Here is a 27546-nt window from a genome sequence, read left to right as displayed (position 1 = left end):
AACCCAGAAAGAAATCTTTAAGAACAATCAGGAAAAAAAACCTCACACAACAGTAATTAAGGATAGTCCTAATATATGGTAAAATCCTAAAAATCTGGAATCAGTACATGAACAATAAAGTCATTTTAAAAGAAAAATCTAAGATAAATGACATCAGCAGAACTTTCAGTAGAGTCTTAAGACAAATGGACAGATACACAATAGTGGTTCCTTCCAAACACCTTAAGTCAAGTTAGAATCTAACCGGACACTGGATGAAAGATTCAAATACTAAAATCAATTTTAATACTACCAAGAAAATATAAAATAATTATTATGTTCTTAGAATGAAATGGATAATACTAAAAATATAAAAACTCAGAAGTTCTTTGGTCACCAGATTTTCCCTCATGGTAAACAAGTACATGTGCTCATATCTATGTGTATACTACACATTTAAACAGAAAAGGAATAGTTTCATCATTATATGAAGCGCAATTAATATGAGAAATAATAAAAAAAATTGGGTAAAGAACTACATGTAAATACGCAATGTTTTAAAATATGGAAAGATAACTCTAAATCTAAAAACATAGAAATGACAAATCATCAACCAAAGTCATGATGGATAAATTTTAAAATGTGATAGCCCAAAATACTGTTTTTTAGGAATTTGTTCTTTAAAAGACAAATGTATAATATACATATGAAGGATGATTGATATTTAAAAAGTAGGGAATAGAACAGACTAAATGTCCTGGAACATTTATTACAAGAAATGAAGATGCTTGGCATGTGGTTAACTCAAAGGTTCAGCTGTAAACACTGGTCATATGAATGAAAACTGTCTGTCATAGGAAAGACTCTTTAAAGAGGTAGACATGTGAATACAGAACATCCCAACACTTCACGCTTACAGGACAAGCCTATAGTCAAAGGGGCCTTAGGGGGAAGTGGGGGGAGGAGAAAGAAGCATATCTACGTATTTTATACCTTTTTATGCTAAGTTGATTATTTTTACCATGTACATCTATTATTTTTAAAATATGATATTTAAAAATACAAGCAATGTACTTAGCAAAAAGGAAGAAAAAAAGCAAAAAGAACTTTTAGTTGTGGTATAGAAAAGAAAATTATAAACTTTTCTTTAGACCAACATATTTACCAAAAACTCACGGATGATATCATAGTCTTCTTTTTTCTGGAGCGTTTTCAGACAATCCCTCATGGCAGTTTGTGAAGAGTAATTGAATATTAATGGTCGGATCTGCGCCAACTGAGTCAGCTCCTTTTCAGAGACAGTCGTTTCAACGTCTGAGGAACAGAAAGGACCACATTTCTAAGTTTCACATAGTTATTCTTTATTTCTCAGATTTTTTTACTCTATAAATACAAAGCTTTAAACTTCAACAGAAGTTTACCTTTCCAGAAGTACCTCTTACTTTTAAATAGACTACCACTGTTTTAGAGAAAATACGCTACCTACCTTGAAATGATAGAAAACCCATTCAGTGGTATAACAGACACAGTAGACTGAAGCATATTCTGTCTTGTAATACGAATGTGGTATGTAGATTGACAACTACATGAAGGGATATGTATACAACTTCAGACTAAGACAAAAACAAAGCTCCTTACCCTCTATGGATTTAGTATTTGGAGTATTTAGAAGTATTTGTAAGTCCCTAGAGTCTAAAGAAAAGGATATAGAGAGTCTAACACATGTCTCAATCTATTAAAATAGAACAAACAACACAAAACACATCAAAAGACAGAACAGGTTTAAGTATTTCAACCCACAAGCCAGAATAACAGATATACATCACACATAACAACAATAGAAGAGTATGTTCTTTATCAAATAGCACATATGGAATCCATGATTTTATAATGACCTTTAGGTCACACTGTCAAGTATAATGCCAAACATCTGAAATTGTACAAACATCATTTGAGGGTCAAACTGCAGTTAAGTCTAGAAGTTTGTCATAAAATATACTTTTTAAGTTTCACAATTTTAAGGTAAAATATTGATGTTCTCAAAATCTCTTTCCAATGAAAACAAAAATTTCCAAAGAGAACAAAAATTAAGTTACTACTTAATTTGTATTTAATAATACATAAAAATCAATTAAACAAAAGAAGATGACCATTTCCAAGAACCTCTACAGCCTTGGGTAGGTCATCTTGTCTTGTAACCACACACAATATCACCAGAATCCCTTTGGAGGGGCAAGAGAAGGAGGTTATTATTTAGATGAACAGCCTGAGAAACTCTACAGTTCTTTATAACTGCCTGTAGCAACAGTGTGAGAGGCAGTATAAGCAATCCATGAGGGAAAATGTAATTATCACAACAACAGAGGCTATTTTGATTACCTTCTAACCACAACAAAGATAAGCAAAAATATTGAAGTCTTGGAGATTCCAGTTGAATGACATATCATATCATATCATATCATATCAAATCCAAAGACGCATGGTCATCTTGACAGATGAAGATAAAGCATTTAGTAAAATGCAATATCCTATCATGGTAAAACAAAACATTTAAACCCCAGTTTAAAATTCTAAGAAATGTACCTTAGTACAATATAAAGTTACACATTATAACCTGCAGCAAACATCCTGAAATGAAGAAAAGATAAAAGATTTTACTGAGAAGTCATGAATGAGATAATGTCCATTTTCATACTATTAGTCAACACAGGATCCAGTGAAAAGATAAAAAAGACTTTGTAAAACAAGTAAGGAGAAAATCAGAAGTTACTAAGTAATAGATGGCATGATTTTATATGTGGAAAATCATGAATTTTTCTCCTAAAACAAAATTTGTTAGAACTGATGTATTTACTAAATTTACAGGATACAAAATCAACAGACAAAAAATATAATTTTATAAATAAAAAATTGTTGATCAAGAAATTAATAAATAAGCCTATTCATTGCAGCCAAAATAAAATAATCTAGTGGCATATTTAACCAAGGAAGTTGAGTGATCTCTACAATAAAAACTATAAAATATTAATGAAAAAAATTATCAGGACATTGAAAAGTGAAAAGACCTCCTGTATTCTTGAACTGGATAAGCCAATATTGCTAACCAAAGCAATTTAAAGACCTAATGTGCTATCTAGAAAAATGCTAATGGCATTCTTCATATAGAAATAGAAAAATAATCTAAAATTCACATGGAAGCAAAAAAGATGGTTATTGGGTAATCAATCTTGAATAAAACAAGGCCATAAAATTTGAATATCTGACCTTTACATATTACAAGACTATATAGTAAACAAAACATGATACTGTCACAAAAAAGGGCACACAGCAATGAAACAGATCACAGAAATTAATCCATAACATCTAAAGACAAATTATTCTCAACAAAGTTTCTGAAGTACACACTGGAAAGTAATAGTTTCTCTAATGCATAATGTTGAGAAAACTAAATCCATACACAGAAGAATGAAGCTGGACCCATCTTCCACTGTCTGCAAAAATCAACTCCAAATGGATTAAATGCTTAAATGTATGACCTTAAATTACAAAACTATTTACTTCAAGAAAGCTTAGAGAGGTCTTTCAAGAAATTCATACAGACAACAATTTTTTGGATAAGACCACTAAATGCTGTGCAAAGCTGCTAAATGACATCTGTTATTTCTCATGCAGAAAAGGAAGGTGAAACTAGATTAAAAACCTAAATTTAAAACCTGAAGAGCTGAAGCCACTAGATGAAACATGGGATAGAGAGATAGACAGAACATTGAGAACATAACGCCAATAGTATAGAAAACAGACTCAAGAATTCACAAATGGGTTTAAATAGAATTAAAAGGCTTCTGCATATAAAAAGGGTCCGAAGTGAGGAGACAACCTAGAAAACAGACGAAAACCCTTTGCCAGCTACACCTTGCCAGACAAGGTGTTGATATCTAGACTATGTAAAGAACAACAAAAAATGAACTCCCTCGAACAAAACTGCCAAGTGAACTGGCCAGATGCTTCTCAAAAGAAAACACAGAAATGTTCTAAGCATTTTTGAAGTGTTCAACATCCCTAGACATCAAGGAAACACAAATCCACTTTGAGAATCCACCTTCCCCCAACAAGAATGACTATTATCAAAATGAAAACAAAACAAACAAACAAAAAACACTGGCAAGAATATGGGGAAAGAGGAACCTTAGTTATCATTGGCAGGAGTGTAAGCTGGTGTAGCTAGTCAGAAATCTGCAGTTTGTCAAAAACCTAAAAATATTACTATCATACGACCTAGCTAGGCCACTTATAAGTGTATACACAAAGGACTCTACACAAGAGATACTTATCCATGTTTATGAATGCTGTCTTCTCAATATTAAGGAAGCAGAGTAAGCATAGATGTCCACCAACAGATGAACAAATATTGTAAATGTGACATAAACACACAAAGGAAAATTATTCATATATAAATTGAAATAAAATTATTCAATTTAAGGAAAAATATATGGAACTGGAAAATGTTATATTACACAAGGAAACCCAGGTTTAGAAAGACAAATGACACATTCTCTCATATATGGATTTCAACTTTTAATTTCTTTTTGGGGGAGCAGCATCTTGCTATGTAGCTCTGGCTGGCCCAGAACTTCCTATATGGACCAGGCTGGTCTCATACTCACAGAGATCTGTCTGCCTCTGCCTCCCATTTGCTGGGATTAAAGGCGAGTGCTACCACATCCAGCTTTAATTTATATATAATGCATTGAAGTAGGAAGCATAGATGCCAAGGAACAGAACGGGGACCTGACAGGAAAAAAAGAAGCTTTAAGTGGGAGCAATAGGGAAAGTAATAGAACACATGTGATATGATACTAAAAGGAGGATTACTTAGGATGGAGGGAATTTTTTACAGGTAACAGGGTGAGGAGATGCTGAAGAGGGCAGGGGAAGGGCAATAAAACTTAGTAGGTATATAAGTGCCATAATAAAATCTGCTACTTTATATGTAAAGAGAGATGATAAATGGACAGATGATAGATAGACAGATATATGACAGGTAACAGATATAAAAGATAGATAGATAGATAGATAGATAGATAGATAGATAGATAGATAGATAGATAGACAGACAGACAGACAGACAGAAAATAAAAGCAAAGGGGTGGGGGGAACAAACAAAAAGCCTAGTGCCAGGAATGGGTTACCTCTTTTGGATGTGTTGGTCAGTGAGGTTACATAGTCCTCAAACATTACCTTCTATTACAGTCTACTGCCAATGTTCTTGGTGACCTTTTAGAACACGACAGTTAAGACCCTATTGCTGAAGATACCACACAGTCTGGACATAGGACATGGAGAAATCATGTTGGTCCTCACCTGGAAGCCTCACCCCTACTAGATAGCATTCAGTTCTGTCTTCTCCACATACCTAAGTTCTGCGACAATCCTAGGTCAAATATAGGTACTATGGGCTTGCTCTGCCCAGTCCAGCATTGTAGAGAGCTGCGTAGTGCCACGCCTTAAAGATGGCGCCGGCTTCCGCCTTCCATCCCCCTGATCGGTGAGTGCTCTCTAATCGTAAACAACTCCATTTATGGCCAAGACTTGTGATCAGGCTTGCTTCTGCGTACCTGGACCTATCTGCATTTCCCACATGGCTTGCTGGGATTGGCTACCCAGAAGCTATTTAAGCTGTGGGCTGACTTTCTCTGGGGTCAGAAGATTGTTCAAGGTTCCTAAGTAAACTGCTGAAAGAAGAGGCAAGTGTTGCATCTTCCTTGCTGGTTGAGGCCGTCGCAACACAGCATGGCTAAGCCACTTGTGCCTCTGAGAGCCAAGTACACTTCCCCACTTCCAGTCACAAAGCTGGTCCACGTTTCCATCAAGTAAGCTGTAGCACTTTACTCACAAACCCCATCCAAATGCTCTGTCTCCCGCAAGAGACAGAGGTCACACAGGCAGCATAGCCCAGAAAGCTGGCATTTTAAAACCGTGCGGCTTTTTTTTTTCTGCTATAGATGAATCAGGAAAATCTTTCTTAAAGCAGCAGTGGCAAGCCACCACCAAACAACAAGAAGTTATGTTAAACTCTGTATTCTATTTGAAGCTCTCTCAGATTTTATGTGAATTTAGTTGATCAGTGGGCACCACTCTGTAACAGGAGAAGTAGGCTGCTTGTCATTCTGGCTGCGCGGCTATTCTACACCCGAAATAATCACACAGAAACTGTATTCATTTAAGCACTGTCTGGCCCATTAGCTCTAACTTCTTACTGGCTAATTCTTACATCTTAATTTAGCCCATTTCAATTAATCTGTGTATTGCCACGTGACTGTATATTACCGGCAAGAGTCTAACCAGCGTCCGTCTCAGGCAGGATATTGATGACTTCTCTCACTCTGCCCTTCTTCCCAGCATTCAGTTCTGTCTTCTCCATCTACCTAAGTTCTGCCTTATTAGGCCCAAAGCAGTTTCTTTATTCATTAACCAATGAAAGCAAGACGTGAACAGAAGAACCTCCGACAGCAGGTACTACTCACCAAAGAAGTGAAAGACCTGTTCAACCTTTAAGTCTTTGTTTTAAAAAAAATTTAAGAAAGAAATTGAAGAAGGTATAAGAAAATGGAAAGATCTCCCATGCTCTTGGATAATAGGATAATAATAATAATAAAAACGACAACTCGACCAAAAGCAATCTACAGACTCAATGCAATCCCCATCAAAATCCCAACACAATTCTTCACAGACTTCAAAAGAATAATACTCAACTTCATATGGAAACGCATAAAAATCCAGGATAGCCAAAAAAGTCTTGTACAATAAAGGAACTTCCAGAGGTATTACCATCCCAGACATCAAGCTCTATTATAGAGCTACAATAATAAAAACAGCCTGATATTGGCATAAAAACAGAGCAGTTAACCAATGGAATTGAATCAAAGACTCAGGTATTAATCTACACACCTATGAACACCTAATTTTTGATAAAGAAGCTAAAATTATACAATGAGAAAAAGAAAACATCTTCAACAAATGATGTTGGCATAACTAAATGTTAACATGTGGAAGAATGAAAATAGATCTACATCTATCCCTATGCACAAAACTCAAGTCCAAATAGATTGAAGACCTCAATATAAATCCAACCAAACTGAACATTACAGTAAAGAAAATGGGAAGTAGCCTTGAACGCATGGGCACAGGAGACCATTTCCTAAGTATAATACCAGTAGCACAGACACTGAGAGCAACAGTAAATAAATGGCACCTCCTGAAACTGAAAAGCTTCTGTAAAGCAAAGAACACAGTCAATAAGACAAAAAGGCAGTCTATGAATGGGAAAATATCTTCACTAATCCCACATCTGAGAGATGACTGATACTCAAAATATATAAAGAACTCAAGAAACTAGATATCAAAATACCAAATAACTCAATGAAAAATGGGGTACAGACCTAAACAGAATTCTTAACAGAAGAACCTTAAAATGCCGAAAGATACTTAAGAAAATGTTCAACATCCTTAGCCATCAGGGAAATGACTCTGAGATACCATCTTACACCAGTCAAAATGGCTAAGATCAAAAATACTGATGACAACTTATGCTGGAGAGGACAATGACGACCCTAAGAGAGACAAACATGGATCTAATCTACATGGGAAGTAGAAAAAGACAAGATCTCCTGAGTAAAGTGAGAGCATGGGGACCATGGGAGAGGGTAGAAGGGGAGGGGAAAAAAGGAAGGTGAGTGGAGAAAAATATATAGCCCAATAAAAACAATTAAAAAAGATGAAAAAAAAAGAAAAAAGAAAGAACTAAATAAAAAGGACAGGTATAATAAATACTCAAGCAGAGATAATAGAAATACAAAGTTTCAGATATAAAACCAATAAAAACAAAGTAAGTGTGTTAAAATACAACACCAAGTTTGGGAAGCTTTTCTTTAAATGATGTTATAACATGGCTCTGAAGTGTAGCCAAAGAGCCCTGTAGGAAACTCCGGTCTCCAGCATGACTCTATTGGCAGTGGTAGAAACTTCCATAGGCAGGGTCTAATGGGGTGATCTTCACATCATTGGGGAAATACTCTCTTTCTCTTGTCTCTAATGTTCAATGACTAACAACTTTGCTCTACCATATACATAAAAATTCTATAATATGCATCTTAAAACTAACAGTCAACCAGTCTAAGAACCTAAAAACTGTGAGCTGGTATAAATCTTTTCTCTTTATAATCGAATTACCTTTTTGCTAAAGTAATGGAAATCTGACTAACACAGACAAAGAAAAATATTCAGGTGACTAAAATCAAGAGTAAAAGTTAGAATATTAATACCAATTACTAGGAAATTAAAAATCTTATATTCAAACATATACACAAAAAAGTTAGGTAACCTAAAAGAAATGGACAAATGGTGTAGGAGGCCCTTCTATATTTGTGTTGATTTCATTGGTTGAATAAAGAAACTTCCTTGGACTTTTGAGAGGGCAGCCCTTAGGTGGGCAGAGTAGACAGAACAGAATGCTGGGGAAAAAGGAAGTGTGGCAGATGTCATGTTTCTCCTGCCCAAGACAGATGCTGGTAAGACTCATGCTAGTAAGCCACAGTCATGTGGCGATAAACATTAATGGAGATGGGCTAATCAAGATGTGAGAGTTAGCCAATAAGAGGCTAGAGCTAATGAGCCAGGCAGTAATTTAATTAATACAATTTCTTTGTGGTTATTTCGGGGGTTAAGCTAGGGGGTGGCGGGGCACAGCCTTCTCCTCCTACTACAGATTGGTGTTTCAACGTGATAGACTAAATCCACTTAAAAACCTGAGAGAGCTTAATTTTAAACACAAAAAAACAAAGTTTAACACAGTTTTTTGCTGTTTGCTTACAGGAAGCTGCAGAGAAATTTTTCCGACTCAGCAGTAGCAGCAGGGGAAAAGCTGCACCATTTTAAAATGAGGCTTCCTGAGCCCTGCCACTGGTGCAAACTCTGGCTATGGAGCATTTGTGGGCCCGACTGATTGCGTGCCCACTAAGGGTAGGGAGAAAAATATCTGAGATCATGCCCGTGGCTCAGCTCTTCCTGCCTGGGTAGGCAGTGGGATCAGGTCTACTAGAAAGTGGCGGTTTTGAAATACCAGTTTCTGGGCTGTACCACCATTGCAGTCTCTGTCTGGCTCCTGTGGGAGACAAAGCTTTTGAATGGGGTTTGTGAGTAAAGTGCTATGGCTTGCTTGATGGCAATGTGGACTCGCTGTGGAACTGTGCTGCTCAGGGACACCAAATGACTCTGAAGCACTACATGGCTCTGCCATGCTGAACTGTGCTGATCTCAGGCAGTAATTATCATAATTATATATTATCATAATTATCATAATAACAGCGCAGTTAAGGTTTAGACTGGGCAGGAAACAGGCAGTATTATATTACCCCTACATGGCACAAGCTAAGGTTTTAAAGAAGCACTTAGCATTTAAAGAAGTGCTCCTGGATAGTAAAGAATTACAGATTCACAATAGGACAGATTCAGACATAAAAGACCTCTAAATGGGTCACACTGTTAAATAAATGTACATAGGCTAGGAAGAGAAAAGATAGAGTATAGAGACTCATAAAATAAAGTTAATGCTTTAAAAAAAGGGTAAAGTCTTCAAAGAGACAGAGTAAAGTAATAGAGTAAAAAAGCATAAGCCATGTTAAACTGGAAAATTCAGAGAGTCTGGATTCTATGTATTATTATGTATTCTTTGAATTTTTTGACTGTGATGGAGCTAAATGCACAGAGATATTTCATTGCCAAGCTAATCTACCATGTATATTATAAAGGTATCTTGACTTCAGAAGTTGAGTCTAAGGATATGATGCTTTGGAAAAGAGATTCTTCTTTTGCATTCACAGAGGATGAGACCCTGTGGGTTGCTTCTAGACCAATATGGTATGATAGACCATGCCCTCCTAAAAGGTTGCTGTAAACACCCTCAAAAAAATTACTTCACTCAACTACCAACTGAGATGAACCTGGCACACAGGATACACCATGAAAGACCTGCTTAACAGCACCCCCCATTTAGCATGAAGCAGTTTGGAGAGAAATAACTATGTCCATATTCTCAAATATTGTTTATAAATGTTCTTTTACATTTAAAGGGGGATATGCTACAGATATGAATAATTTGCATTGGTATGGATTTTGCCTTATTGATATAAATTTAAGGTCAATCTTGTTATATGTATATTTCTGCTCTTGATTAAGGTATTGTGATCATGTAGTTCATTTAAAAATGTAATGTATAATTAGGAAATATAGGTTGTTAATGGATAATCATCAATGATAGTCAAGCTTGTAGTCATGTTAATTAGATTTTCTAGATATATAGAGGTATATTTCAGTTAGATAGGCATTCTTCATATCTTTCAAAGACTATAGAATATGGCATTTAAAATGTTTTAATAACTTAGGAGTTTTCATGATAATGAGACACATCTGCTAGTGGCAGCACCAGCTACTTCAAGAGGAAGATGGGCATTGAAGAGGCTCCTTATGGAGTTTGCTAGCCATTTGGGCAAGAAACTGCTCTTGCCTGGACTGTTGCATAAACTGGACATGAAGCACCCACAGAGAGAGGACTGCTAAACTTGCCTAAAGGTGAGATGATCCTTCAGGGTTCCTGATTCATGAAAGAGTCTGCGAGACACTCTGCAGGATACAGAAGAAAGTGACTGAACTGTCCTGAAAATTTCTTGCTTCGTGGAAATGTCTGCTGGATACTATGGGCCTGTAGGCTGAAGATGGAAGCCCAAACGGTACAGTGGAACTCTGGGTGACTGTCCAGGCAGTGAGATGTCTCTGTCAATTCTAGAGTTTTGGAAGTTGCTTACAATGTACTTCCTGTTTACTTAGTTAATATTATATCCTTCTGGAGTCTTTGATGGCGTTGAAGAATGGTTAGTGATAGTTATAGTTTTCCTTTGTTATGATAAAAGATAAAATAGGTATAAATATTGTAACTGTAATTCTTGCTTGATAACTGTTTTGTTATATGTAATTTTACTATGTTAAAGTGAAAGCCTTTCTTTTTTGTTTAAACAGAAAAAGGGGAAATGTGTAGGAGGTCCTTCTATATTTGTGTTGTTTTCATTGGTTGAATAAAGAAACTTCCTTGGCCTTTTGATAGGGCAACCCTTAGGTGGGCAGAGTAGACAGAACAGAATGTTGGGAAGAAGGGAAGTGTGGCACACGCCATGCTTCTCCTGCCCAAGATGGACACTGGTTAGACTCATGCTGGTAAGCCACAGTCATGTGGCAATACACATTAATGGAGATGGGCTAATCAAGATGTGAGAGTTAGCCAATAAGAGGCTAGAGCTAATGAGCCAGGCAGTAATTTAATTAATACAATTTCTGTGTTGTTATTTCGGGGGTTAAGCTAGCCAGGCGGCGGGAGACAGCCCGCTCTTCCTACTACAGACAAATGACTAGAAACACAATGCCTACCAAGGAAAAATCACAAAGATGAAGAATATCTGAAAAGATGCATAGCTGATAATAGGACTGAATTAGTATGTAAGTATTTCAAAGTAAAGCCTTAGACATGGTGACTCTACAAATAAAATTTAACATACAGTTAAAAAGAAATAACACATTTCCTCAAAATATTTCAAAATCTCCAGCAGGGTTGAATATTCAGAAACTATTTTTATAAGATCAGTTATCCTGACAACCAAGAATCAGATAAAGATGCCATATGCTGACACATTTCGCTGTGAACACTTATCCTGACAATCTAATGTCAGATAAAGATGCCATCAGAAAATACTGACACATACCACTGTGGACATTTATGTGAAGATCCTCAACAAAATGTAATAGAGTAGTTACTCAACAGCATATTTCAAAGGTCATAATTAAGTTGTATTTATTACTGGAATTTAAGTATTGTTTACGTTAGAAATGTTTCAAGTAATATAACAATAATAGGATGAAGGAGAGAAAAATGCATGATCAAAGTACAAGTTATGCATTAAAAACACTAAACATCTTTCAACATCAAATAATAAAATAATATAGAAAATCTCTAAAATATAATTTTATTAAAGTTCTATATGAAACTCCCACAGAAAAACCACAAGAAATAGTGAAAAACCACAAGCTTTTCCTCTGAAATGATAAAAAATAGCAAAGGTGATACTTTTGCCACATGTGTTCATCATAGTACTAGGTGTCCTGGCAATAATAATAGAAACTCTAATAAGAGAATAGAGATAGCTAAACTGGAAACCCAAAAGCAAAATTATCATTGTTAATGTACAGAATGATCATATGTCATAAAAAATTAAAGACAACAGAAACACACATGCACATCTCCAAAAACCTGACAGAACTAATAAATCCAGTGAAGTAGCAACACAGAAATTAGACACACAAAATCAGTTGCAGTTCTATATATTAATAACAATTCAAAAAGAAAATTCTATTAAGATATTTTATATGATGAAAACTTAGCATGGTGAGGACACTGAGCAATTTACAGACTGATGTAATTTTTCACGTTTATTTGTTTTGAGGTGCAGTGTCCTGCAGCTCAAGCTGGCCTTAACCCAGAACGGAACTAAGGACGACCTTGAGTTCCTGCTGCTCCTGTCTTTACCTCCTCTCAGGATTGGACTTGCACATGTATACCACCTTGACTTCATGAAACTTAAACAAATTCTCATTCTATACAAATTGTATACTTCTTTCACAGAAGTAGAAAAACTTTCCTAAAAATGACACGTTGATGCCTTAACTTTCAAAACTACAAAACTACTTTGTCTCTAAGTAGGCAAATAAACTAAAGTAAGGCTATCAGGGTGCTCTGCAGTCCAACATGACTAGTCCCCTTGGAAGAAGAGATGAGGATGTAGACAGCTAAAGAGAAGGCATTTGAAGAGTCATCTACAAGCACCAGGAGAAGTCTCAGGGTAAATCAATCATGCTGACACCTTGATTGGGAGACTTCAGTTCCCTGAACTGTGAAAAAATTAATTTCTGTTGAATAAGCCAGCTACTATGAGAATACTTGTCACTGAAACTATAGAAAAATAATAATATACATATGCATTTTAAACCTTACCTGAATTCTTGACCCAAGCAACTACACTGACAAATTCTACCAAACATTTAAGGAAGCAATGATGGCAATTTTATATAGACTCTTCAAGAAAACAGAAGTGAAGGGGGCATGCAGCTCATCCACAGACAACAGTTCTCAGAGGACACTGTAAGACAAACATGCTTGAGTCTGAAATGTAGACTGGGAGCAACCTATCTTCCAGACCCAGCTTCTCAGGAAGCTCAAATGGCACACAAGAATCCATCAATATAATGGCCACTACGCCATCTACCATGATAGTAAAAGATAAATTCTTAACAAATAAAGTCACAGACAAAATCCAGCATGACCAAGTTAGTCTCATTCAGCAACGCAATCAAGTTCAACATTTTAAAAATCACCCTAAGTTGGGCAGTGGTGGTGCACACCTTTAATGCCAGCACTCGGGAGACAGAGGCAGGTGGATCTCTGTGAGTTCAGGGCCAGCCTGGCCTACAAGAGCTAGTTCCAGGACAAGCTACACAGAGAAATCCTATCTCAAAAAAAAAAAATCATCCTAAGTGTTCAACCTTGATAACAGACAAAAGAAAAATATTACAGAAATTATTTTAAAAATTCAAAAGATATTCACAAAAGGCTAATTTTTTAGATTGGTTTACAAATAGGTTTCCTTTGGGTAGCTTCGCACATAGTTTAGTTTATTCTCTCCCTTCCATGCTTTACTGTTCCACTAAAGCCTTATCTCCCCTGAAACAGTTCTCCTTCTAGTTTCCTGGCCTTTACCCATATTTATTCCTACCTGGATACGTATTGTTTTGTAGTTTGAGGTTACAAACAAACAGAGTTTGTCTTTCTGAACTTAGACTATCTCACCTAAAATACCTCAAATTCCACCCATCTTCTTAGCAAGTTTCCTAATTTTATCTTTCTTTTCGCTGTACATATATGCCATATTTTCATTATCCATCTGTTGATGAACATCTACATTCATTTGATGACAGATTCCATTTCCTTACTCCTGTGAAAAGATAAGGAATGAGCAGGATGTGTACGCACCTTTGTAGTAGAATGTACACTTCTTTGAGTGAAAACGGGATCATATGAGAGCACTTTTTTAGAAGCCTCCACACTAATCTCTATAGTGGCTACTCTACCTTACACTCCCACTAAAAGTGGGTAAGGGTTCTCTACCCTCACTCCATTAGCATTTGTTTACTTGATGGTGGCCATTCTCCCTGGGATGAGACAGAAATGCAGAGTTGCTTTACTCTGCCTTACTACAGATGCTTAATAGTTTTAAAGGTGTTTTGATACCTTCACACCTATGTTCTGGATCTATATCATTGCCACCACTCCTCCCATGCCCCACTTCCCTCCCCAATTCATGACCTCTTATTTATTATTTCTGCACACATATAACATAATGAGTCCATTCAATGTTGCTTTCATGTACATGTATCCAAGATTGACCACTTGTGACTGTTGAGCAGCCTGCATGGAAGCTTGTTTCTAGAGGAAACTGAATCTCTGCCTCGCTGCAGTGACTGACCACTGAACCTCTCATCTAGAAATGGGACCTGGTGGAATTCCCTCATCGATGTTGGTCCATCACCTGGTATTATCAGTATGTATTGTTCAAGCAACCACATGGCTGAATGTTCAGGGGTGCATTTTCCCTGCCGTGTCTGGGGAACTCTCTAGCAGCAGGCACCCTGGTCCTCTGGCTCTTACATTCTTTCTGCCTCCACTTCTATGCTGTTTCCTGAGCCTTCAGTGTAGCGGTTGCATTTCATATATAAGCTGGGGCTGGACAGTCCTTAAATAGTTTTTAAAATATTTATTGGTCATTTGTATTTCTTCTTTTGAAAACTGTTCAGACATTTGTGCATATTTGAGCTGGCAGCTTTGTTTCTCTAGTGTTTAATATTTTGCAGTTCTTTATATACTCCAGATATTAACACCATGTCTGAAGTACAGCCAGCAAATATTTGCTACCATTCTGTAGTCTGTCTGTCTATTCTGTTATCAGAAGGTTTTTAAACTTCATGTAATCTCATTTGTCAACTTTTGGAAATGTTCTTGTGATGTTTGGGTTCTATTCAGAAATTTTTTTGCACATACCTATGTCCTGAAGTATTTTTCCTTTGTTTTATTTAATGAGAGAGGGCCTAGGCACAATCAGCAGTATCACCCCTGGGCACTGGCCCTGGGTTATATAATGGAGGCAGCTGAGGAAGCAGCTTTCTTCCCTGGTGCAGCTTCAGTTCTTGCCTCAGAGTTCCTTCCCTGAGCTCCTTCCCAGTTTCCCTCTATGGTGGACTATAACCTAAACCCTTTTATAAATATATAATTTATATAATATTTATATATATTTATATAATAAAATATAAATTTTATTTATATATAATATTTATATAATAAAATATAAATTTATATATTTTATAAATATATAAAAACCTATATTGTTTTTGGTCATAAGTTTATCACAACAATGGAAAGCAAACTAGGACATCCACTAATTGTCTCATGAGTTCTAACTTGTGGGGGGTGTGGGGAGTATGGGGCGGTGCATGCACAATTACAATTACAAACTTTTCTCTTAAGAATGTCTTAGGGGCTGGAGATATGAGTCAAGATGGCTAAGAGCACAGGCAGCTCTTCTAGAGGTCCTGAGTTCAATTCCTAGCACCCACATGGTGGCTCACAACCATCTCTAGTGGGATCTGATGCCCTCCTTCTGACATAAAGTTGTAAATGCACATAAAACATTCATACATGAAATAAATACATCTTTTTTTTTTTAAAAAAAATGACTTAGCTAGCCTTAAAGCCCGCCCAATAACCCCAGACTATACCCTTGCCCCTGGGCTCTATGTTCAGTCCCAAACTTTGGCAGAAGATTTCTGTTTTACCTGAGACAAGGACAATTCTAGGAACCCAAAGTAAAACATTGTCCATAGCCTGGTAACACTTCCTGGAGACCTCAAGACCCAGTTATAGCACTCCTGGGCATATACCCAAAGAATGCTCTACCAAACTACAAGGACATTTGCTCAGCTATGTTCATAGCAGTTTTATTATAATAATCAGAAACTGAAAACAACCTACATGCTCATCAGCCAAAAGTGGATAAAGAAAGTATGGTACATTTACACAATGGAGTATTACTCAGCTGTTAAAAGCAATGATGTCATTAAATTTCCTGGCAAATGGATGGAACTACAAAAGATCATCCACTAAAAACTATAGTCCCAGATACAGAGGATGTAAGCATCTGGTTTTTCTAAGGCTCACAATTCACATTCCTCCCCTTCTTTTAAAGCCTCGTCTTTCAATTCCTCCCCTTCTTTTTAAACCTTAGGCTCTGAACCAAGATTGTGGACTTGCACTATTGGTGCAGTAGTGCAGATCTACAGGGGTTTGTTTGTTTGTTCAAAAATTCAATCTAATAATATTACTAAAGACTTGGTTCCAGGACAATTTATTATAACATCTACATATCCAACAAGAAATCAATAATATAGATTATGATAGTCAAACAATGGAGTATTATTAATTATCCTGAAAAGAAACTCTGATGTGCATAGCTATTTACTTTGAAAAAGATATTTAAAAAGTAATTTACTCATATCTTATAGGCATAATTATATTACTGCTTCTGTGTTTGCCTAAGCTATAGAAAACTATTATGAACATCATTCATGTCCTAAAAATATATTTGCAAGTTACTAAACACACAAAATTATCCTTTCATTGAACTTCCCAGCTAGCTGAGACAAGGACAACTAAAGAATCAGGGGTCTGAAATAAGTCTGGGTCCTCTAAAGAGTGACAGGATGTGGAACACTGTCTCCTCGTGGCTAGTGGGAAAGAAGAGATGGAGAACTGCCTACCTGGGAAACATGATGTGCATTGCCAAATGTGATATTGGCAGTGTGACAAAACAGAGTTCTAATAAATCAAGGGCACAAAGAATCTGCACACACTCGTGGACTCAACTTCACACATCACCCAACAAGTACTCCTTTAAAGGCCTGGGAGCACAGCAAGAATATAAAGGATCATTTTCCAAGTAATATAGGCTTGGAAGAGAGAGCTACTACCACAGTGAAAAACGCATAATGCCTAGTTCCCCCAGAATAAATGTTTTAACTATAGATAGAATTGCTGCCAATATTATTGTAGCAAAGTGAAGACCTACTGCAAGCAGGAAAAGAGAACCCAACCAAGACTGTACTCCAAGTAGATGGAAAAGAAGCAGTGCTGAACCCACTGTTACAATAGATCAATACGGTTACAAATCTCCTATCACTGAGTGGGGACAAGAAACCTTCTCCCACAGTAGAATTGTCAAATACAGTAGGCAAAGTTGGATGCTATGAGAAGATGCAATATCACTGACATACACACACTATGCAGACACCACACACACAAGCACATGCACGTGAAATTACAAATGGATTTAAAATTCCACAGAATAGGACTAAGCCAGCAACCTGAGCCAAAGCAGGCCTGAGGCAGTGAACTCCATAGGAACAAGACTGGACCAGCGACCTAGGCCAAAGCAGGTCTAAGACAGCGAAATCAAAAAGAGAAGGATTCAGCCAGCAACCTGGGCAGGAGCAGGCCTGAGACAGTGAACTCCACGGGAACAGGAGCAAATCCAAACCAGGGTCATTTGTGGAGCAGGACTGAGCCAGTGACCTGGGCCCAAGTGGGCCAGAGATGGAGAGCTCCAAGGGAGTGGGAGCAGATCCAGACCAGGGACATTGGTAGAGGCAGGATTGAGCCAGAAACCTGGGCCAGAGCAGACCTGAGATAGCTAACTCCACAGGAGCAGGTACAGGGGAAAACTTGCTCAGTAAGTGGGCCAGAGCCAGAGCCCTCTGTGGGTCCGGGTGTGAGGGAGTAGACCTGAGCCAGGACCTCTGTGGGTCTGGGCATGAGTCTAGGACCTCAAAGAAACTAGGCCTGAGCCAGGACCTCTGCAAGTATGGGACCTCAGAGGGAGTAGGCAGGAATCAGAAATCTCTGCAGATCCAGGTGTGAGTCTGGAACTTTGGAGGGAGTAGGCCTGAGCCAGGACTTCTGTAGGTCTGGGACATCAAAGGGAGTAGACAGGAACCAGAAACTTCTGTGGGTCCAGGTGTGAGTTTGGGACCTCTGAGGGAGGAAATCAGAGCCAGAGACCTTTGCAGGACCAACCCCAAGCCAGGGACCTCTGCAGAAGTGGGTCTAGACCAGGGATGCTTACAGAAACAGGTCTGAGCCAGCAATCTAGGCTAGAGCAGGCCTGAGACAGCAAACTCCATGGGAGCGGAGCAAAGCCCAGGAGCGCTGTGGGACCTCCAGGAATATGGAGTGACCAATGGAGTAACTAGAATTATGGCACTGAGTGTACCACGCGGAACAAGCATCTGAGCCTTGGATTTACTGGCACCTAGAAGATTAATCAACAGAATCACAAACAGTCCGAATCACACCAATTAGAGGAAAAGATGAGTAGACAAGGTAAGAACACAGGCAACACCACAAAGAGCAATATGACACCAATAAAATCTAGAGACCCTACAACAGCAAGACTTAAACAACCAAATATGGATGAAGCAGAAGAAAATGAGCTAATAAATAAATTCAGGAGAATTTTTGAGACTCTTGAAGAAATAAGAAATTCCCTCAAAGAAATGGAGGGAAAGACAAACAAAAAATAGGAAAACATTAGCAAATCCCTTAAAGAAAATCAAGAAAAAACAATCAAACATATGAAAGAAACTATTCAAGACTTGAAAACTAAAACAGAGACAATAAAGAAAACATAAACCGAGGAAATTACAGAAACAGAAATTATGAGAAATGATCAGGAACCACAAACAAAGCATAAACAGCAAAATACAAGAGATGGAAGACAGAATCTCAAGCGCTGCAGATACAATAGAGAAAATAGACTCATCAGTCAAAGAAAATGTTAAATCTAAAAAGCACTTAACCCAAAATATCCAGGAAATATGGAACACCATGAAAAGACCAAACCTAAGAATAATAGGTATAGAAGAAGTAGTTCAACTCAAAAGCACAGAAAATATATTTAAGAAAATCATAGAAGAAAACTTTACCAACCTAAAGAAAGATATGTCTATGAAGATACTAGAAGCATACAGAACACCAAACAGACTGAATCAAAAAAGTCCCCTAGCCACATAATAATCAAAACAAAAAATACAGAATAAAGAAAGAATATTAAGAACTGCAAAGGAAAAAGACCAAGTAGCATATAAAGGTAGACCTATTAGAATTACACATGACTTCTCCTTGACGACAATGAAAGGCAGAAGGCCGTGGTCAAGCATTATGCAGAAATTAAGAGACCACGGATGCCAGTCCAGACTATTATAACCAGCAAAACTTTCAATCACCATAGACAGACAAAACAAGATGCTCCACACAAAACCAGATTTAATCAATACCTAGCCACAAACCCAGCCCTACACAAAATACTAGAAGGAAAACTAAAACTCAAGGGAAAAAAAAAAAACTAAAGACAATTGATGGTCTAATAGCAGCAAATCCCAAAGGGAAAAACACACAAATTAAAATCGCCAACAACAAAAACTAAATTAAGAGGAGATAGCAATCATTGGCTTTAATATCCCTTAATATGAATGGATTCAACTCACCTATAAAAAGACACAGGATGACAGACTAGATACGAAAACAGAATCTATCCTTCTTCTGCATACAAGAAACACACCTAAACTTCAAAGACAAACATCGCCTCAGAGTAAAGGATTGGAAAAAAATTTTCCAATCAAATTGACCCTTTAAGATACAAGCAGATGTAGCTATCCTAATATCTAACAAAATAGACTTCAAACTAAAATCAATCAAAAGAGACAAAAAAGAACATTGCATATTAGTCACAGGAAAAATCCATCAAGAGGAAATCTCAATAGTGAACATCTATGCCCCAAATACAAGGGCACCCTCATGTTTAAAAGAAACACTTCTAAAGCTTAAATCATACATTAAACCCCACACACTTATGCTCGAAAAGTTGTGGGGTAAAGGGAATACTCCTGCATTGCTGGTGGGAGTGCAAGCTGGTACAGCCCCTTTGGATGTCAGTGTGACAATTTTTCAGAAAATTAGGAAACAACCTTCCTCAAGACCCAGTAATACCACTTTTGGGTATATATCCAAAGAATGCTCAATTGTGCCACAGGACATGTGCTCAACAATGTTCATATCAGTATTGTTTATCATAGCCAGAACATGGAAACAACCTAAATGTCCCTCAACTAAAGAATGCATAAGAAAAATTGATACATTTACACAATGGAATACTACACAGCAGGAAAAAATAATGATATCTTGAATTTTGCAGGCAAATGGATGGAGCTAGAAAACATTATTTTGAGTGAGTTAACCCAGACACAGAAAGACAATTATCACATGTACTCACTCATATGTGGTTTTCAAATAGGAAGCAAAGAAAACCAGCCTACAAATCACAATCCCAGAGAACCTAGACAACAATGAGGATCCTAAGAGAGACAAACAGATCTAATCTACATGGGAAGTAGAAAAAGACATGATCTCCTGAGTAACTTGGGAGCATGGGAACCTTGGAAGAGGGCTGAAAGGGAGAGGAGGAAGAGAGGGGAACAGAGAAAAATGTAGAGCTCAATAAAATTTAAAAAGACCATCCTTCCTGATCTTAAAGAAAAGAAAATATAAATAGATTGAAGGGAAGAAATTTATCTCATAAATATGAAGTGCTAGTGTTTTTGAGGTATGTATGTAGGGTCATGAAACTGGAGGCAGAAGAAGAGATCTTGAAGGGCAGAAGAGGCAACAGAATAGACACGGCATGAAAGCAGAAACAGGAGCACTGGTGAAGGAGGTAGTGATCAGCAAGAGGGGTTCAATGGAAGTGGGGAGGGCAATAGGGAAAGTAATACAAAAATGATAAGACAATGACTTAATGAAATCTATTTTTTAAATTCCAACTTTAAAAAATGAATTGAAAATAACACATTATATAAGAAAACAAAAATAGGCAGTCCCCCACCAGCCTGCAGATGAGAGACCTGCAGTATCCCCAGCCCCACCACATACTGGATTCTGTCCCTACAAGACCCACTCTGCTGTCCAGCCACACACACCTGAACATCCTCCTTGTGACCAGCCCTCCCCCGCAACCCTAGCAGACTATATTGGCACAGGAACAAACCACATCAGCTGAAAAAACAGCAGACTACACAGGCCCAGGTGTAAACCACAACAGGTGGAAGAACAGGCACAGGCATAAGCCACACCAGTTGGAAGAAAAGATGAGTAAATGCAGGTGTAAGAATACATTCAACAACCGAAAGAACAATACGACACTACCAGAACCCAGACATCCTACAAAAGCAAGACACGAACATTCCAATGCAACTGAAACACAAGAAAATGTATTTAAAAAGTACTTTATAAAGATGCAAGAGGCTCTTAAAGTCGTCGAGAAAAAGACAAACAAAAAATTGGAAGAACAATAAATCTTTTAAAGAAAGCCAAGAATAAACAATCAAGCAGGTAAAAGAAATGGTTAAAGGCTGAAAACTGAAATAGAAACAATACAGAAAACACAAATCAAAGGAATTCTGGAAACAGAAAATCTGGGGAAGTGAACAGCAACTACAGATGCAACCATCACCAACAGAAAATCTGAGGCGTTGAAGATATTAAAGAGGAAATAGATTCATCAGTTCAAAGAAAATAATGAATTCAATAACTTCCTAACACAAACATCCAGGATATCTTGGACACCAAGAAGAAACAAGAATAATAGAGAAGAATTCCAGTTCAAAGGCATAAAAAATATATTCAACAAAATTATAAGAGAAAACTTTCCCAGCCTAAAGAACGACATGCCTATAAAGGTACAAGAAGCTTATAGAACATCAAATAAGCTGGACCAAAACAAAAAATCCTCTCACCACATAATAATCAAAACACTAAACATACAGAATAAACAATTTTAAGAGCTGCAAAGGAAAAAGGCCAAGTAACATATAAAGGCAGACCTATCAGAATTACACCTAATCTCTCCCTGAACACTCTAAAAGCCAGAAAGTCCTGGAGAAACATTTTACAGACACTAATGAACTATGGATGCTAGCCCAAAATACTATACCCAGCAAAACTTTCAAACAACATAGATGGAGAAAACAAGTTATTTCATTAAAAAAAACAGATTTAATCAATACCCATTCACAAATCCAGCACGACGGAAAGTACTAAAAGAAAAACTCGAACCCAAGGAACTCAGTTACATCAATGAAAACACAGGCAATAAATAATCTCACAACAGCAAAATCCAAAGAAGGGGAAAACACACACTACCACCACCACCAAAACCAAAAATAACAGGAATTAACAATAACTGGCCAATAGCATCTCCTAATATCAATGAACTCAATTCACCAATAAAAAGACACAGGCAAACAGAATGGATATGAAGACAGAATCCATCTTTCTGCTGCATACAAAAAACACACCTCAACTTCAAAGACAGACATTACTTCAGAGTAAAGAGTTGGGGAAAGAGTCTCCAAACAAATGGACTAGAAGCAAGCCATTGTAGCTATCCAAATATCTAACAAAATAGACTTCAAACCAAAATTAATCAAAGGGATGGAGAAGGACATTTCATATTCATCACTGGAAAAAATCCATCAAGATAAAGTCTCAATTCTGAACATCTATGCCCCAAATACAATGGTATCCACATTTGTAAAATAAACATTACTAAAGCTTAAATCACACATCAAACCTTGCACATTAATAGTGGGAGACTTCAACACCCCACTATAATCAATGGACAGGTTTGCCAGACAGAAACTTAACAGAAAATCAAGGGAACTAACAGATGTTATGACTCAAATGGACTTAATAGACATCTACAGAACATTTCACCCAAACACAAAAGAATATACCTTCTTCTCAGAACCTCATGGAATCATCTCTAAAACTCAGTCATAAAGAGAATCTCAAAAGACAAAAAAAATTGGAATAACTGCTTGTATCTTATCAGACCACCATGAGTTAAACAACAACACAAACTACAGAAAGCACACAAACTCATGGAAACTGAACAGCTCTCCACTGAATCACCACTGGGTCAATGAACAAATAAAGAAATTAAAGACTTCCTAGAATTCATTGAAAGTGAATCCACAACAAACTTACAGGACACAATGAAAGCAGTGCTAAGAGGAAAGTAACTACATAAAGATTTGGAGAAATATCACACGAGTGACCTGAAAGCACACCTGAAAGCTCTAGAACAAAAAGAAGGAAACTCAACCAGGAGGAGTAGATGGCAGAAAGTAATCAAACTCAGGGCAGAAATCAATAAAAAGGAAAAAGAATAATACAAAAAAGTCAATGAAATAAGTTGGTTCTTTGAGAAAATTAGATAGACAAACCCTTATGCAAACTAAACAAAAGGCAGAGAGTGCATATCCAAATTAGCAAAATCAGAAGTTAAAACGGAGACTTAACAGCAGACTCTGAGGAAATCCAGAGAATCTTTAGGTTATACTTCAAAAGCCTGTACTCTACACAATTGAAAAATCTAAAAGAAATGGACAATCTTCTTGATAAGTAACACCTACCAAAATTAAACCAAGACCAGACAAACAATTTAAATAGACCTATAACTCCTAGGGAAACAAAAACAGTCACTAAAAATCTCCCAACCACTTTGGAAATCAGTGTGGCAGTTTCTCAGAAAATTGGGAGTTAACCTAACTAAGGATCCAGCAATACCACTCTTGGGAATATACCCAAAAGATGCCCAATCATACTACAAAAGCATTTGCTCAACTATGTTCATAGCAGCATTATTTGTAATAGCCAGAACCTGGAAACAAACTAGATGTCCCTCAGTGGAAGAATGGATAAAGAAAGTGTGGCATATCTACACATTAGAGTACTACTCAGTAATACAAAACAATGACATCTTGAATTTTGCATGCAAATAAATGGAAATAGAAAATACTATCCTGAGTGAGATAACCCAGACCCAAAAAGATGAATATGGTATGTACTCAGTCATTAGTGGATTCTAGCCATAAACAAAGGACATTGAGCCTATAGTTCATGATCCTAGAAAAGCTAAGTAATAAGGTGAACCCAGAGAAAAACATATATAGATCCTCCTGGAAATTGGAAGCAGACAAGAATACCAGGCAAAAGTTGGGAACATGAGGGTGGGAGTGGAATAGAGGGAAGGGGAGAGGGGAAGAGAGAATGGAGAAGGGGAGGGTTGGAGAGAGCTTGGGGGAGTGGGAGGGTGGAGATGGAGGAAGGACAGATATGGGAGCAGGGAAGAAGATATCTTAATTAAGGGAGCCATTTTAGGGTTGGCAAGAAATTTGGCTCTAGAGGGGATCCCAGGAGTCCATGGGGATGTCCCCAGCTAGGACCCTGGACAGTGGAGAAAAGGGTGCCTGAACTGGCCTTGTCCCGTAGTCAGACTGATAACTGTCTTGAATATCACCATAGAACTTTCATCTGGCGACAGATGAAGATAGAGACAGAGACCCACATCGGAGCACTGGACTGAGCTCCCAAGGTCCAGTTGAAGAGCAGAAAGAGGGAGAATATGAGCAAGGAAGTCAGGACCAGGAGGGGTTGGTCCACCCACTGAGACAGTGTGCCTGTTCTAATGGGAGCTCATCATATCCAGCTGGACTGTAACTGAATGAGTATGTAATCAAACCGGACTCACTGAACGTGGCTGACAATGGGGGCTAACTGAGAAGCCATTGATAAAGGCACTGGGACTTGTTTCTACTGCATGTACTGGCTTTTGAGACCCTAGTCTATTTGGATGCAAAGCTTCCTAGGCCTGGATGTAGGGTGGAGGGCCTTGGACTTCCCACAGGGCAGGGTTCCCTGCCCTCTCTCAAGCAGGGTGGGAGAGGGAGGAGGAGGTGTGGGGGAGTAGGAGGGGATTGGGAGGAGGGAAGGAAGTGTAAATTTTTTAATGGAAAAAAATAAATAAAGAAAAAAGAAAAAAAAGAAAAAGTGAGAAGTAGCCTTGAATGCATTAACATAGGAGACTACTTCCTAAATATAACACTAGCAGAACAGACACTAAGACTGACAATAAATGGGACCTTCTGAAAGTGAAAAGCTTCTATAAGGCAAAGGACAGGGTCAATAAGACAAATATGGCAGCCTACAGAATGGCCAAGATCAAAACCACTAACGACAGCCTATGCTGGAGAGGACACAGAGTAAGGGGAACACTCCTCCACTGCTGGTGTAAGTGCAAGCTTGTACAGTCACATTGGAAATCAGTATGGTGGTTTCTTAGAAAATTGGGACTCAATCTACTTCAAAACCTAGTAATATCACTCTTGGACATAGACCCAGAAATACCATTCTTGAGCATATACCTAAAGGATGCTCAGTCATACCACAAGGACACTTGCTCAACTATGTTCACAGCAGCATTATTTGTAATAGCCAGAATCTGGAAACAACCTGATGTCCCTCAACTAAAGAATGAATAAAGAAAATGAGGTACATTATAAACATAGACTGCCCATTCATTCCCACCATCCAGACCTGAGTAATCACACTGAAATTATATTAGTTACAATAATGCTTGGCCTATTAGCTCAAGCTTCTTATTAACTAACTTTTACATCTTAAATTAACCCATTTCTATCAGTCTGTACATTGCCATGAGGCTGTGGTCTACCAAGGTTTTTCCAGAGTGTTTCTATTTTGGCAGTTACATGATATCTCCTTGACTCTGCCTACTCTCTCTATGTATCTCTTCCAGTCTGGCAATATTCTGCCCTGCCATAGGCTGAAGCAGCTTCTTTATTAACCAATGATAATAAAACACATTGACGGCATATAGAAGGCAATTCCATATCAATACACCTTCACAATGGAGTATTACTCAATGGAAAAAAACAATGACAATGACACCATGAAATCTGCAGGCAAATGGATGGAACTAGAAAAAAATCATCCTCAGTGAGGCAACCAAACCCAGAAAGACAAACACGGAATTTACTCACTCATAAGTGAATATCAGATGTAAAGCAAAGGATAACCAGGCTATAGTTTAGAACCCCAGAGAAGCTAGGTAACAAGGAGGACCCTGAGAGGGATGCATAGATCTCCCTGGGAAGAAGAAATAGATGAGATGTAAAATGGGAACTAGTGGTAGAGGGAAGGGGATGGGGAGATAGGAACATGAATGATCAGGATGGTTGAGTTGGGAATGGATGGAAAGGGGAGAGTAATGAAAAAGATAATCTTGATAGAGGGGGCCCTTATGGGGCTAGAGAGAAACCTGGTACCAGGGAAACTCCCCGGAATCTACCAGCTAAGTAGCAAGAGTAGAGACGGTGTTTGAATTGGCCTTCCCCTGTAATCAGATTGGTGACTACCTTAATTGTCATCACAGAGTCTTCATTCAGTAACTGATGAAAGCAGATGCAGAGATCAATAACCAGGCACTGGACTGAGCTCTGTGAGTCCAGCTGAAGAGAGGGAGGAGGGATTATGTGAGCAAAGGGAGTCAAGATCATAATGGGGAAACCCACAGAGACAGCTGACCTAAGCTTGTGGGAGCTCACAGTCTCTGGACCAACAGCTAGAGAGTTGGCATAGGACTGATGACCCAGGCTTTCTGCATGTGGGTAGCAGTTGTGTAGCTTGGCCTAGAAGTGGGACCAGGATCTATCTGTCCCTGATGCATGAGCTGGATTTTCAAAACCTATTTCCTATAGTAGGATGCCCTGGCCACTCTTGATGCAAGGGGGAGGAGCTTGGTCCGGCCTCAACTTGGTATGCCATGCTTTGTTGACTCCCATGGGAGACCTTACCCTTTCTGAATGGAGAGGAGGAGTAGAGGGGGAGTATGTGGGGGGAAGGAACAGGAGGAGAGGAGGGAGGGGCAATTGTGGCTGGTAAGTAAAACAAACAAATACAAAACAAGAAATAAAATCTTTAAAAATTTGTCTTCACATGAAAAAATTTACCATAGCTCTTCCTTTCATGTCTTGTTAGGCATATCTTTGTGCATACCCTTTGAGAACTTACTTGCACCAATGGTGCAATAGCATACCAGGAAGCCGTTGGGAGACAGTCTTTGATGGCCCTGCAAGCTCTGTGTTCACACTGCTCCACCTGTCTGTCTGTGAGGAGTCACTGACATTCCACGTAGTCTCATCACTCTCACTAGAAAGAAACATACACAAGATAGAAAAACAGATAACATGTACACTTAGAAAGGACTCCATCACAATCTCATTGTTCAATAGACATCCACCTTCATTCCATTGCAGCCATGTATTTCTAGTACTCCTGCTCTCATCACCTCTAAGTGACTCCCTTCTAGGGTAAGTCTAAACTTCTAAAGCTTGACCAGAAACCTTATCTCCCTTGCACTGGGCTTGCAAACCCTTTAGCCACCCACCTAA

The 27546-nt window shown here is 38.0% G+C and overlaps 1 protein-coding gene across 3 annotated transcripts in view; it reads right to left on the bottom strand.

Moving 5' to 3' along the window:
• The window catches only part of Ptpn20 (protein tyrosine phosphatase non-receptor type 20), a 106484-nt gene that overhangs the window by 28108 nt on the left and 50830 nt on the right, over positions 1 to 27546 (bottom strand). Inside the window, exons 4-5 of one of the 3 annotated variants that reach the window (XM_048421429.3) lie at positions 27192 to 27304; positions 1145 to 1293 (exon numbers count right to left, since the gene is read on the bottom strand). In XM_048421429.3, the coding sequence (XP_048277386.1) occupies positions 1145 to 1293; positions 27192 to 27304 (262 nt within the window). The remainder of the gene's footprint in view (positions 1 to 1144; positions 1294 to 27191; positions 27305 to 27546) is intronic. The other 2 variants (XM_087906259.1, XM_048421431.3) reach the window with 2 other exon arrangements.

Source organism: Myodes glareolus, chromosome 5 (genome assembly GCF_982192425.1).
Source record: "Myodes glareolus chromosome 5, mMyoGla1.1, whole genome shotgun sequence".
NCBI classification, from domain to species: Eukaryota; Metazoa; Chordata; class Mammalia; order Rodentia; family Cricetidae; genus Myodes; species Myodes glareolus.
The sequence above is the reverse complement of the archived record's forward strand: the minus strand, read 5'-3'. Positions and strand labels throughout refer to the sequence as shown.